This window comes from Pteropus vampyrus, unplaced genomic scaffold (genome assembly GCF_000151845.1).
Source record: "Pteropus vampyrus isolate Shadow unplaced genomic scaffold, Pvam_2.0 Scaffold21, whole genome shotgun sequence".
In the NCBI taxonomy this organism is placed as follows: Eukaryota; Metazoa; Chordata; class Mammalia; order Chiroptera; family Pteropodidae; genus Pteropus; species Pteropus vampyrus.
Window position 1 is genome coordinate 12,459,961 of NW_011888802.1, and position 14,972 is coordinate 12,474,932.

At 36.4% G+C, this 14,972-nt stretch overlaps 1 protein-coding gene across 1 annotated transcript in view; it reads right to left on the reverse strand.

The window, feature by feature from the left end:
- The window catches only part of ABCC4 (ATP binding cassette subfamily C member 4), a 230,511-nt gene that overhangs the window by 21,169 nt on the left and 194,370 nt on the right, over positions 1-14,972 (reverse strand). The window contains exons 28-29 of the mRNA XM_023528014.1: positions 13,727-13,882; positions 3,924-4,013 (exon numbers count right to left, since the gene is read on the reverse strand). Coding sequence (XP_023383782.1) covers positions 3,924-4,013; positions 13,727-13,882 — 246 coding nt within the window. The remainder of the gene's footprint in view (positions 1-3,923; positions 4,014-13,726; positions 13,883-14,972) is intronic.

The window sequence follows — 14,972 nt, forward strand, 5'->3', positions numbered from 1 at the left end:
TCAAGTGCATTTACCTCAATCTCATAAATGTTTTTCACTGTACGAAAACTCATGGAAAACAGAGTATAATATAACATCTTATTTCTCTTAGACTATGGTGATAGATGTTTATATTCATCTCGCTTCAGAAAGTTGTAATTATAGGTTTTTTAAAAATCTTAATTACCAAAGATAATCTGAAACTATACAGGGTGGTAGAGCTCAGTTCAATTAATATTTCTTTTTGAGAAATTTTATAGAGTGGGAAACAAACTTAGGCTATACTTGAGAGTTAAAGAAGAAAAAAATAAATATACTTCAAATTAAGAGATTAACAGATAGATGAGTGATAGCCAGTAGGCAGCAACACTGAATTACAATGCCAAATAACAAAACACCAAGGGTAAGCGGGCAACGTTTTCATGGTATCCTAAATGCTAAAGCACTTCGATGAATGTGATCTTGAGTTGTGTTCGTAATGGAAGTCCAATACCAACAAACGGAAATTCTGAGTTAGGATCAAATATGGTTTTGGCATTTACCTTTAGCATGAAAGGTATACAAAATCTAAAGTGTAAGATTCGAATCGTGGTGCAAGTCTTTGTACTGAAAATTCTGAAACAGAAGATGTCAACTTAGTCAAACCTCCTCTAGTACAAGGAAGAGGACCTACTAAGTATTCTTTTTATGACATATATTCATAGATCTACACCCTAGGTGATGGGACTGGTCAAAAGGATGACAGTGACAAAGTCTTTATCAGCTTTTCCTGCTGAGCTGACTTTGGTAACATCTGTATATGCAAACCGGTCTTTTGACCCTCATTCAGATTGTCCATATCTGCCTGATGAACAGTAAGGGTTGTGAGATGAAGAACCACGAACACGTATTCCAGAAGCCACTGTTTTCTGAGGCTGTCTTCATTTATGAGTCAGGGATGGTCATGAGAATGACAGGAATATGAAGACCCTCTGTAGTGTTATCATACACTCATGTTAAGTACCGGAACCAAGAGAGGGAGAACTGAGGCAGTATAACATGGTAACTAGGAATTACAACTGGAGAATTTGAAAACATTACATAACAGCGTAATATTACTAGTAAATTTCTTGAGTGAGATAACTGTATTATGCAAGAGAATGTCCTTATTCCTATAAGGTATATATTTACACATATAAGAGTGAATTACAACTCCTAATAAAGATTTCTGTAACTTACTTTCAAATGGTTCAGCAAAATGTAGATTGTAGAGGAGAGGAAGGAAATGTGGCAAAATATTAACAACTAGCGAATCTAGTTGAAGGGTATATGTGTGTTCGTCAGACTATTCCTTTGACTTTCCTGTGATCTAAAATTTTTAAAATAAAAAATTGGGGCCCTGAAGCCAAATAGCCTGGGCATGAGTCCCAGCTGGCTCTGCCAATTGGGCAAGCTCCTTAACTTTCTCTACCTTAGCTTCTTAACCTCTAAATAAGACTATAATATAATAATAATAAAGCTGTCTACCTCCTAATATTGTTGGGGTATGAGTCAGTATGTTTAGAGTTTACACCAGTACTTGATACAAAGCAAGAGATCAATAGATATTGCCTATTATTAATAATTCTGTCAGCTAACCTCTCTCCATGTTCTACTGCATTTTTCTTCTTGGCATTTATCAGTACTGAGACTATATGCATATAGATAAAATAGTCTTGCATCTGTTGACCTTTTACTGATAAACCGCTTAATCTTTAGCAATTACTTATGTTATATTTATAGAGCTACCATTGCTTCTTAGGCTCCTCAAATCAGCACTAACTTCTAGTGAACTTTCTCTAGTTTACAGCTGGCTATTTTTCAGTACATATATGAAAATTGTATTTTAGCATATTTCAAAAAATAACCAACATGAGATGAGCAACAGCCATAGAACTATCTCCCTTCTGAATGTCCATCTCTGCTAAGGGAGAAGAAGAAGGCAGAACTAAGAAGAGTTTTTTAAAAAGCATCTTTTCCTTTGGTTTGAACTTCATAAAAGGAAAAATGCAGTGCCCTCTTACTGCTCGTAAGCCAACCCTACGAGTTTGGATTTCCATTGTCATTTTGGCATTGTTTATAAACCAGCTGACTAGGGTTTTTAGTTACCTATACTCTGACTTCTTTGCTTTCTATGTTTTTTAATGAAAGATGTGGCAAATTAGGATACCAATCTTTCACTGGAAAAAACAAAAGTCACAAAGAAATAATTCCTAGAAAAATACAATAATGGGATGATTTCTTACTCTCAAAGGTATCACTGAGACAACAAGGTCAATTCCAGAAGCAATACATGAAAACTACTGACTTTACTTTGTGAAATAAATTCATATTTATTTGTATTCACAGAAAGTTCCAAATGTAGTTTAAATAAAGGCAGATCTTAGTATTATCTACCACTTTCACCATCTCATCATTTTTAGAATTCTGAGAGGCTACTAAATTTTATTTTAATTTTTGCTCCTACAGATGAAATAAGTTACAGCCAAATTCGAAGGATTTGTCTCTCAATTAACATTTTTCCACCGTCCATGGAACAGTGTGTTTCTAGAGTAATTTTACTATCTTAGAATCCAAGAAGAGAGATCTCAAGCTCTGAAACAAATAGAAAAATAATTTACCAGTAAGTCTTGTTTTTTAAGGTGTGTCACAATTTCACCACTAAATGTGCCCTGAGTGCAAGAGCAGTGGATCATCCTCCTTTTCTTTATATTTGATGGCTAACTATTCTCCCCACCACTCTTCTAGAAATTCACTGCAGGACTCACCAGCTTAAATGAAATTAGAGGTCCATTGCTTTTCAAGGAGGAGAAAGTGAAGTAGTCGGCCTGAGTTAGGAAAATAAAATCCCCGGTTGCTGGAAAGCAGGGTGGGTGTGTGAAGTCTCAGTGCCGACATGCCTTCAGAAACCAGAATTACTGGCAGGAAATTGTCGGGCCTCCAAATCTGCTTGCTCACTATCAAAGCTCATCTCTAGATTAAAGATTTCAGATTCCCTATCCCTGGAAGGGTGACAGGAAAGGACAAATACAGATTCAAAACAACAACAATGCGAGCAACTGATGACTGAGATTCGTGGGGTTTTTTGGTTTTGTTTTTTAAGAAATGAGCCGCCCTTCTCTGAAATGAAGAGAATGTTAGTAAACATTCAGTGCCTGTTTATTAATTGCTTACTTTTTAAAAGCAAAAGATTGAACTAGGTCCTTTGAAGGGTGAGAAGTCTGTCTATAATTTAGAAGTGTAGATATAGTTTCTACCATCCAGTAGATTAATCAATTTGCAAAACTAGGGCAAATACACAAAATAATTAGTATTAAAATATACAGATCAACAGCACCTAAACAGTCAAAATCTTTTTCATGCAAGGGAAAGGAAATTCAAAGAAGTAGTCTAAAGGGGAACACTATGTAGATAATAGAAAATACTCTAGAAATGAATGTATCAATATAAAAATGAAGCGAAAGCTCCAGAGTTCTGCATTCACTCTGCGGCAGTAAAACATGTTTGCCAATAAATGATTATTATTACATTCTAACTGTATAATTTACCTTTATAAACACTTTCTTATAAAACTTCAAAGTATTATATTAGTATGACCTCATTTATCTTTCAGTTAATAATGAAAAAACATTATTGTCTCCACTTAGTAGATGTTCCCTAAGACCAGAGGAGCAAAACAAATATTGTAGTGTAATTAATTAGCCACTAGGTCACTAGTAGAATTTGAACCCATAATTATAACTTCGAGTTTAGTGCTCTGCTAAGGACAAGTAAGATAATGTATATAGTTGCTTTGGGTTCTAGGAAAAAAAGTTAAAATGAAAACATGAGGCACCAAAGTTCTGCCTTAATTACCTGCAATGCAATAAACGTACATACATACATACATACTAATGCCAACAGGTTAATTACATTTTATAAATTACCTCTTTTAAGGCGTTCCACAGTTCCTCATCCGTGTGCTCATTAAAGGGATCCAGATTTTTCCTCATTGTTCCAGTGAATAAAACAGGTTCCTAAGTACCCCGAAATAGTGAATGTTATTACTGTAGCCTCTTTTCATTCCAGTGCTTTCAGAACAGAATTAAAATTCAAAAAACCAAAATTCACTATAATCATGAGTTATAAGGTTGCAAATGCCTGTTTACAAAACAACCTCTCCATTAATTTTTCATTGTAGAGTGCAGTCCAAAATAACTTCTAGACCACTGAACATTAAAAAAAGGAATCTGTTGAAGTGTGTCTTCTTAAGAAGAAACTGAAGAAGAAAAAGGTTTGATTTTTAAAAATGCCTTCCTGGTAGTATTATCTGCTTAAATAGAAAAAAATGAAGATATAATTATTTAAGGAAGTTTATATTAAGAGAGTTATATAAATTGTCAATCCAAATGTGATATTGGAAAAATACCAAAACCATGATTAGTTGAAATTTGTACCTCAAAGCAAAATTGTTAAGTATTTTCACATTTGCGCTAATGAATAAACTAGGATATTTTCTCTACTGGTAAAATATTCTTCCGGGATTGAGAATCTTTCCACGTGTTCGAACGGGACAATCTTTTTTTTGTCCAAAGATAATGTATAATGGGGCCAGTGGCACCTCTATTCATGAAGAGAACCCCTCTGATTTGTAGTAGCCTATCCCCATATTATCTCTGCATCAGGATTATATGACTCACAGAATCTCATTATTAACTGCAAGAGCTGGATAACCTGAAACCCATTGTGATGTGCATCGTAATAAAATTATTTTTATTTAAATAGAATTTCCTAGTCATCTGCTTTGGGAGGAGCTACAATTAATTTAGTCTTGAAATATATGCCTCCTGCTGGGTTTCAAGAGAGATTCTTGTACCTAAGCTTAAGTAGGCCATTTAAGTTTTCTTCTGGAAGGTTCTAATGACTCAGGCCACAAGAATATGGACAGCAGAAAAGAATCCAATTGGCTACTTTGAATAAAGGTGATAGAATGATGAGATGCACAGCTATAGGAACAAGAAAAGATTTGACTTTTCCACCAGTGCTGGACTCAAGGGAATCACCACCAGCCTCATATCTCGCCTGGCCTGAAGGCTGGACTGATGCTCGTTTCTCAAAAGCCTGAGAAGGAAGATTAAGAAGGCAGACTTTTCTCTTCTCTAGCCATGAAGAAAAATGACCCTTGGAGAGCCCCCCATACTTTCCCTGTTGTCTCAGTTTTAAGACTGCTGAGGGCGAAATGGATGTAGAAAATAGATGGTGTGCCAGCAAAAAATATGTACCTAAGCACAATCTTAAATTAAAGAGGTATTGAAAAGGGCACTTTATTTGCACAAGATTGATTAAGTGGCTAATATGGCCCAAAAGTGCTGAAAATCACTGGTCATATGATGTTTCAAAATGATTATCGAATTGAACTAAAAAATCCCGAGACACAAATTTAAGGTCTCCCTGAAATCTACTGAATTTAGAATCAAAAACTAAATCATCAAACAATGGTAAGAGTTCCTTGTTAGGGGAATAACCATCACTGTACTTCAGATTTAAACAAAACGAACAAACAAACAAACTGCTCTTATTCTATTATTATCAACTCTAAGATTCTACTAACCTATGCGATTTCTCTTCCTTTCGTCGTTGCCATGAGGTTTACAGACACATGTGGTCAGGTGAGAGAAGGCTGGCACCCATAATTCCTCACCCTTCTGACTTTCCTCCCACTTTCCCCCAAGGCCCTGAACTATGAGCGGTATTATACTCGGGAGCCCAAACTGAGTGACTCTTTGAGGATTGGTGTTTGAAGAGATAAAAGGGCTGAAAGAGGACAGGTTAAATCAGCTTGGAGCCCACTGGGAGACGTGACAGATGGTCTCTTTGCTTATATTAAAGACAGGACCATTTCTTTGCCCATCTCGGCTTTTATGACCTGAACATCTTTTCCTTCAGATTCCTCTCACAGAGCAAATGTGCATCCAGTAAGAGGTTTAGAGTTTGATAAAGTACCTGGTTTTCAAAGTGCACTCTGGAAAGACATTATCTAAGCTAACTACAAAAAAAAAAAAAAATGCTTTGTTTTTAAAAGACAACTGTTTTTCCTTAAGTGATGACAGGGCTCATTGTACTAACACATTTGGTTGGGAATGGTGGTTTTGTTGGTTCAAGAGAACAGGCACAGGCACAGGGACACCTATTTAAAGTTCAATCACCTCTTTCATAATCAGGGTCTCTCTGCTGCTACTTCCCTCACCTTCCTCTCTTTAGGAAATTCCTTGAAGAGGATAAATCTCTCCGAAAACTGGAAACTAGAGTGGGCTTCTTTGTAGAAAGAGGAGTCAGCTGACTCTGAGTCCGTGACCAATGCCAACAGCTACTTTATGCTGAGCTTAAAACAGAGACCTCAGATACTCCGTAGGCCTTAAGGAAGCTCTACTAATTTTCACCAAGTCAATACTGACTTCCATAAAAAGAAAAAAGTTAAGTTTGAGCATTTTCCATTACATAAGGGTCTCCACTAAAATCTATACTGTCAATCTAAATGGATATATTAGGCAATCACATTTTTATTTAGCAGTATGAGATGGAGGAAAATAGTTTGGTAAGTAAGAATATTTCTTTTTGTTAAAACACGCCAAATATATATTTCAAAATGAGCAAATTTCAATCAAAACTTGCTGAATGAAACAAATGATTTATTAGAACATTAACCAACTGAAGCTATGTTATTGTTTAAAACCAGCAGGCAATTTGTGAAAGATGTCTATTTTAATGTGCCAGTAAGTTTTATGCATGGTGTTCATTTTGGTTTCTACCCATTCTACTTTCGTCCACTTGCCAAACAAGAAATTATTACTTTATCTTTAAAAAGTAATGAAAGTGCTCACAGTAGACACATACTATAAGAGCAGATAAAGGTCAAATTAATTATCATTTCTGATAGATATTATTATTTAAAGTATCCACCTCCAACAATGAAGTTAATAAACTAATAGTATAAATAAGTGGTGTAAAAATGTTTTTAATATAGATATTTATGGTAGGGCACATAACCTTCATGTAGATACACACTAAAATTATTAGCCTAAGTACTATATTTTTGTCTGAAAGTACACAATTAAACCTCATTTAATAAGAGTTAGCTGGCATGGTACAGTTAGGAAAACAAAGCTCTTGTTCAATGTAATATTTTAAATGGAGCATTAGTATAAAACCTGCTTTTCATCATGGTTCAAAGTGTACTCTTTTTAAAATCTTTTGTGCCACATTCAGTAGTAATTTTTTCCTTTGTTACTAACATAACCAAGTTCATATTAGGCGTGTGACCCAAAAACGGCCACTCTGAATCAAAGCATTTAGTGTAGTAAATTGATAATCCCTCAACACAACTGCAAGACTGAAAACTACAGTCTTACTAGACCTTTTGTGTTGACTACTAGAAAACAAGCCTCTCATTATCCTAAAAAGAAATCCTACCCACTAACCTTCAGATACTTAAAACGACCCAGGACCAAGACAAAAACTGTACAAGTGGTTACAAACTAGGCAGATAAAGCACAACACTTTACTTTACCCTAATCATTTCAGTCTCAAACCAGGAAACTGCTCTCTATTAAAATATTTCTCAATAGCTGCTACCCCTGTTTCTTCAAGTCCTCAGAGCTACATTTTCATTTCTAATCTGAGGACCTTTTTGAAGGGCAGCTCATCTCCCTGTTTCAAGAATGAGGGAATCACCTGAAGTTGCTTGAAATCTTGGTTTCTTTCTTTCTTTCTTTCTTTTTTTTTAATCCTGTAGCCTCTGAATGAACCGATCATCATCCACATTCAGAAGAAAAGAACATTGTTCACCAACAAAGGAAAAAGAATTTAAGTCGTGTAAAGTCCTCTTTCGATACAAAAAGGTCAGGAGCTCCAGGGAGCAGTTCCAGGGGCCTTAATGAAGACTTCAGTGTCGGAAACAAAGGCCCGACTACATTAGGCTGGAATCCAGTTGTATTTCTTTACGAGTAACAGCATACCCACATCTTCTCTCTTTGAGTTTTGTTCTCAAGAAGAAAATAAGGGAAAAGAAAACCAGGTAATAAAGAAGAAGTCTTAAAGAGACAGCTCTGATTAACTTTTTTGAAGCTGCTGAAGACAACTAAGGGAAAGGAAATACCAAAAGAGCAGAGTGGGCTGTTTAAAAAATACCTAGCTTTTGCTTTGATTTTAAAACTCTATTAAATACAAAAAAAATAAATTTGTTTAATCATATAAAGATGATAGCTCTTGATCTGTGCCAACCCTTGAGGTGAAATCATAAATATCGCATTTCCATGGAATCCCTCTTCAAGTGAAAACATTTTCTTTGTGCCAATAGGATAGGTGCTCTAGATGTAAAGAAGCCATCCAAAGAAATTTTGAAATCCATTTTTCCAGATCCTTTCAGATAAGCAAGCTATTCCCCTGAATATAATCTCACCTTGGTGTTCTGTTGGGGAAATATACTTCACTATTTTGGGTTGTGAGTACAAAGGACACACAACTACCTGTTTTAAAAAATTGCGAAGTGCCTTTATATATATATATATATATTGCTTATTCCTGAAATTCTGAACACAAAGTGAGGTCTACATTTTCAAGAATACAGTATTTGTTTTTGAAAGTTCCCTCTAGGACTGGCCCTACTGTGTATGTCATCACTCCTTTGCCTCTTGTCCTACACAGGTCTTTGGAACTATCACATCTCCTCCGGATCTGACCTGCCCATGGTAGGTCAAGAGTGACAGGAATGAGCCTGTAAGAGAGAATACCACAAAGCTCACTGCTGCACTTAGGATCACAGCAAGCAGGAAGCCAGGGAAGAGATGATGCGGGTCTTCCTCACCAAATCTGGGAACTCAAGGAAACAGCCCTGGGATCCACCTTTGCAGAGTCTGCTCTAAACTTCTTAGGGCCCCTAAATCAGGGTAGTGAAACACAAGCAACACTGCTTCTATTTTGGAGGAAGTGAGATGTAAGTTTTCCACAGTACAGACAAGAAACCAAGTAACCAGGCCAACAGAATTTCTCCACCTCTACAGCCAATGAGATGCTGCAAAGAGAAAGGGCTCTTAGCTCTGGAAAGGTAAGATTTTGAGTATCTTCTCCTGAAACTTAGTAGCCCATGACACATAAATGAATAAACTCATTTCTAAATTGATTCTTCTTTTAACGCTGAGTGTGACTTGAGTTTTTTGGCAAAAGTAACAAAAGATTTAGTTTTTCAAAATCACCTAATTGTCCAAATGAAAAACATAGTACTAGAAGGAATATCTTTTAACTTTGTTCTATGTTCATATTTGTTACAGTTTTGGGAAATTCTTTTTGAATAGGGTAATAGAAAAAAATGGGTAAAATATCTGATGAGAACATCATTCAGCTCAACAAACATATATATCTATATCTATATCTATCTATATCTATATCTATATCTATATCTATATCTATATCTATATCTATATCTATATATATATATATATATAGAGAGAGAGAGAGAGAGAGTGTGTTTATGTATCAGACAGTCTTGAGTTCTGATTCTACTGCTTATTAGCTGTTTGACTCAGGGTAAGTTATTAATCTCCCAAACCTCGGTTTCCTTACTGGAAAATGGGGCTAACCTTGCAGGACTGCTGTGAGAATCTAGAACATAAATGAAGCTCCTGGTGAGGTGCTACCATGTACCTGGAGCCCAGCCAAACAGGGACAGTGAGAGGCAGTGTTTTTCAAACTGTAGATATAACCAATGGATCATGAAATCAATTTTGTGCCTTATGATCATCATTTTGTCTTTTATATGAGCTACAATAGAATGGATATAATAGAAAATAAAGTACAGAGCACAGAGTAATATTGTTCTGTGAAATTTTTTTCTATGTGTATGTGCGTGCACACACACACGCACGTGCACACATATGCGCGTGCACCAAACGATACAAAGTTCTACTGTGGAGCACAGTCAACAGCCCTAGCAGAGTGATGAGCTGCTCAGGCTGTGGAGCTGGGAATCTCCCTAAAAGAAATTTGAATCCTGGCTCTGCCACTTAGTAAATAGGTTGAGCTCACTCTGCCTGTTTTTAAATCTATCTCATAAAGAAATAGGCTAAATAAGAAGTGTTAAAGATTCCACAAATGTTAGGAATTATTATTAATACTTGTGTAATTTGTCAGGGCCTGAAATAAGCACTAGAGCAACGGAAATGAGAGACACAGCCCGTCCTCAGAGAGAGGTAGAAAATAACTGGGGATGTGGGGAGGGCCGAGAAAAAATGTCAGGGCTCTTCATGGGGCGACTGCAATGTATTAGTGGGATACAGATCAGTAGTCAGGAAAGAACCCTGATGGGAGGGGGATCAGAAAACAAAAGAAAAAAACAAGTGGCATTCTCCCCTATTGTTCCTTGTGAGACAAACGGTGGGTAGATTTCTGTTCCTCTTACGTTCTTCCTTAGAACTCCTATTGTGCTCATTTTCTTCTTCTTTTTCTTTTTTTGCTTCACTCTTTAAATTTATATAAGCAATTTGGTTTATGTTATAAGTAATCAATGTAAAGAAAATCACCAAGGACCACAAAAACATAAGTAGAAATTAAAGAGCCAAGTCCTTCCAGAATGTTACTATTTTTACTTAAGTAGCAATAATACCACAAAGGCCAATAATACCAGTGTCCCAATCCTTAAAAATCACAGTTACTGTTTACAGAGCATTCCTGAGAACCAGGCATGCGGCCACAAACATTTTCTCAGTCACTGAAATCTTCACAACAAATCTGCGAGGCAGTAATTACTAGACCCGGTTTAAGCAGAAGGAAACTAAAGCTTAGAGGCCAAGTGACTTCTTCAAGGTCACACGCTCAGATGAGGCAGAGCCAGATCGTGCTGACGCTCAGCTTGCACTCTTAAAGATTCTACCCCTGGCAGCCTCCTGAATGACTTCTGGGACCCTTTAGACATTGCACGATCTCTCCTTTTTTTTTAATCAACAAACATTGTGCCTTGGAGACAAAGGTATAAAAAGTAAAAAAAAAAAATAAAGGTTCTGTGTTTACAATGATTGGTGATCATTATCTACATGGATACAAAGCTCAGCACTGTTTTGTAAGCACACTCTCTGGAGTATGTATATAGAGCATGCTCAACGCTAGGGTGGAAACTAATGGAACAGAACCAAAACCTGGTGATGTCAAGGTATATTTAGTCTTTGCTCAGATGTGCTTCCAAAACATTACTGGCAGAGCCAAGAATCACCTAATGTTATTTCTTTATTTATACAGTTTTTTTATGTACACAAGCATACAACTTTTCTTACTAAGAAGCATTAAAAGTAACGCAGGACATGTTACTAGATCCTTTCATTCAAGGATGTGAAAGTACTTTACAGATACCCATTTCCATTATTTCTGCTAAGTAAATTTCTTTGGCCCATTTCAGAGATGAGTACAACCAAATAGAAAATTTGGGAATTTAAACTCACATTTTATACTGTAATCACTAAATCGTGAAGCAAATAACCAAAGAGAATCTTTTAATACAATGATTGTATGTGGTGAAAATGTCTTTTTGTTTTTCCTGAAAAGGATATCTTTAGAACAATTTTTTTTTAATTCTGATAAAATACACATAAAATTTAATACCTTAACCACTTTTAAGGGTACAGTTCAGAGGGATTAAATACATTCGACATTGTTGTACAGTCATCACCATCATCCAGTCACAGAGCTCCTTTCATCAGCAAAATTGAAACTGTACTCATTAAACAACTCCCCATTCTCCACCTCCCTGAAGCCCCTGGTATCTACCATCCTACTTCCTGTCTCTATGAATTTGACTACCCTAGGTACCTCATATAAGTGGACTCATACAGAATTATCCTTTGGTGACTGGCTTATTTCACTTATCATAATGTCCTCAAGGCTCATCCACGTTATAGCATGTATCCAAATTTCCTTCCTTTTTAAGGCTGAATTATATTCCATTGAATGGATATCCCTCATTTTGTTTATGTATTCATCCATCAGTGAATATGTGGGCTGTTCTGCCTTTCTGCTATTATGAATAATGTATGGGTATACAAATATCTCTTTAGGACCCTGCTTCCAATTTTGGGGGGTTTACACATGGAAGTAAAATTGCTGGATCTTATAAGTCTACTTTTAATTTTTTGAGGGACCTCTACCTAGTTTTCCACAGTGGCTGTACCATTTTACATTTCCATTAGCCATACACAAAGGTTCTAATTTCTCTACATAATTGCCAAACTTATTATTTTCTGTTTGTTTGTTTATACTAGCCATCCTAATGGGTGTAAGGTAGCATCTCATTATGGTTCAAAAGGGATATCTTGCTTTCACAATTACTTCCAGAAATTCCAATTATTTTAGAGGTCAGTGGTAGGTAGCAAGAGCTGTACTTGGTCATAAGATGCAAATCCATATTATCCTTCACTATGGGTACCATGTTCTACATACTTCCTAATAAATAGGTATTTAAGAGTTCTTTATATTCACATGCCAGGAAGCACATTTGCCTGGCTCTTTTTGTCTCATCTCTCAAGTTTCTCATCTCAAGAGGGTGTGTGTTTTATCTTGTCTTCCCTTGATGACCAGATGATTGTAGAATGTAAAACCATACCAAACCAAAAGAAAAAAAAACCTAAATTTAAAAATTCAGCAAGTCTGGAGCTGAATATGTGTAAGTGCTAAAGCCAAGGGCAAGATGGAAGATGTGAGGCCCCAGGCCAGCGGGCAAAGGGCTACGTTGCCCTTGGCCATATACTTGGAAGACAGTAATGGCTCAATAAATATTTCCTACATTTAGTGGATGAACCACAGGGAATGACAGTTCTTATTGCGGATATAATCTCTAACACTCTCTGAAAGTTGTACTTCTATTACGAAGCAGAATAAAGGAAAATAGAACAGAGCCCAGGAAGAGATGATTAGTTCAACCCTCCACCATCACAGCAACCACGTACTAGGTCTGTGTGAAGTACTTCACATACACTCACCCATTTAGTCCTCACAACAGTCTAGGCGTCGATACTGTTAGCCACCTTGTACCGCAGAGAAAACTGAGGTGCAGAGAGATAGATTTCCTTGTTTCCCGTTCTTCCTCACTATTCTGTACTGCCTCCCCGGTTTATATCATTTACTAATGGCTAGAGTTCTAAAAGTCTCTCCAAAACATCTACACACTCTGTAATTCTCAAAGCCCCACAGTTTCATAGAATAGCCCTCCATGGAAACAATCACCTCTAAAAAGTATTTTTATTTCCCTATAGCAAAATTTCATCATGAAGACACTTAAAATCCATGCTTTCCTATAGAAACCTCTCGAGTGCTAAATAAACCATTTATCATTCTGTTCTCAGAATTATGTGGTTATCAGTGGACAAAATTGGGTACTTGGAGACGTTTGAGTCCAGAAATCTATCTGGGTAAATTATTAGATCTCTCCTTCCCTTCCTCTCTCTCTCTCTCTCTCTCTTTCTTCCCTTTCCCCTCCCCCTCCCCCTCCCTCCTTATCTCTCTCTCTCTCACATATGTACACCAAACAAAACAAACAAAATCTGGTATTGATGAAAATATCTGTTGAAAAAACCTGCTGTTAAAAATATACTCTACTGCGGGAAAGAATCAACACTTTAATTCAATTTTTTAAAAAAGCAATAAAATTAAAAGCAATTAAATGTAGGTGCCCTTATAAAAAGAACATATGAGAACGCTCTGACTTGCATACCTGAGGTATGATTGACATTTTCTTTCTTAAATCATGAAGTCCAATTTCTGTTGTCAAGATCTTATCAATCCAAATTTTACCTTTGGGTTCTGACAATCTAAAAAGGGCTGAGATGAGGGAACTTTTTCCAGCTCCTGTTCTTCCCACAATGCCAACCTGTAAAGAGATCCAGGAGAGATTAGGAAGAAACAATATGCAACAAACCTAGGAGAAACCTTGGTTGTTGAAGATGAATTAAAGAAGTTCCATATTGAATGCAGTCTAAAAGAGTTTCTTAGCTTTGACACTTGACATTTCAGGCCAGATAACTGTTTGTTGTGTATGTAAGGGGGCCCTCCTGTGCATTGTAGGATGTTTACCGATATCCTAGGGTTCTACCTTCTAGATACCAGTAGCACCCCCGAAATTGTGGCAACCAAAAATGTCAGACATTGACAAATGTCCTTTAGGGTGGCAAACTGTCCCTGGTTGAAATTTACTGGTCTAAAGAAGAATTAAAAATAAGAGAATCAATCCACTGGCAATGAAAAACCAGCAGTCTTCTGAGCGGTCTATGAGAAGTCGGCTTTTAAATTAGCTTTATTCCTGCTTCTGGGTATTTTGAACCTTGAGAATTTCTTAGATAATTTTATAGAGATGTCAACAAGTCAGGTCAGAAGTGTGATACATAAACAACTATGTGTTTACCCAGAGTTCTATCTTTTAAGAGGAATTGTTGGGTAAAGAAACTAAATCACTTCTGGATATTAAATATATGGTTACGTTCTGTCTTGAAAGGAAACATCTTAAAATATTTAAATGTAGGTCACAGTGTCTTGACTGTAGTGAGTAGCCAAAATACACATAATGAGATCAACAACAACAACACAAGTAGCATTTACTGTTTATATGGGGCCTTTCATCTGAGCAGTTCAAAAAGCATTTTACAAACGAGTTAATAGTTATAAATTGCCCCTTGGGAAAGATACGTGTCAAATATCAGTCTGCTTATTAAAACCAAAACAGAGAGAAATTAAGTGCACTAACAAAAGATCAAAGAATCAATATAATGCAAGTAAAATGCTGGTCAAGAATGAAACTGTATCGTAAAAACTGGCTTTTCGTTGTGTGCATTTAAATCTGTATGCAGAAACTGGCCTTTTTTCCAATGAGCTTCCCAACTGAGAAGTCCCCGGTGGGAGCATCCCAAGAGATGGTGTCTCTATTTAGGAATCTGGAATCAATGAGGGGCATAAGACTGCTTTCA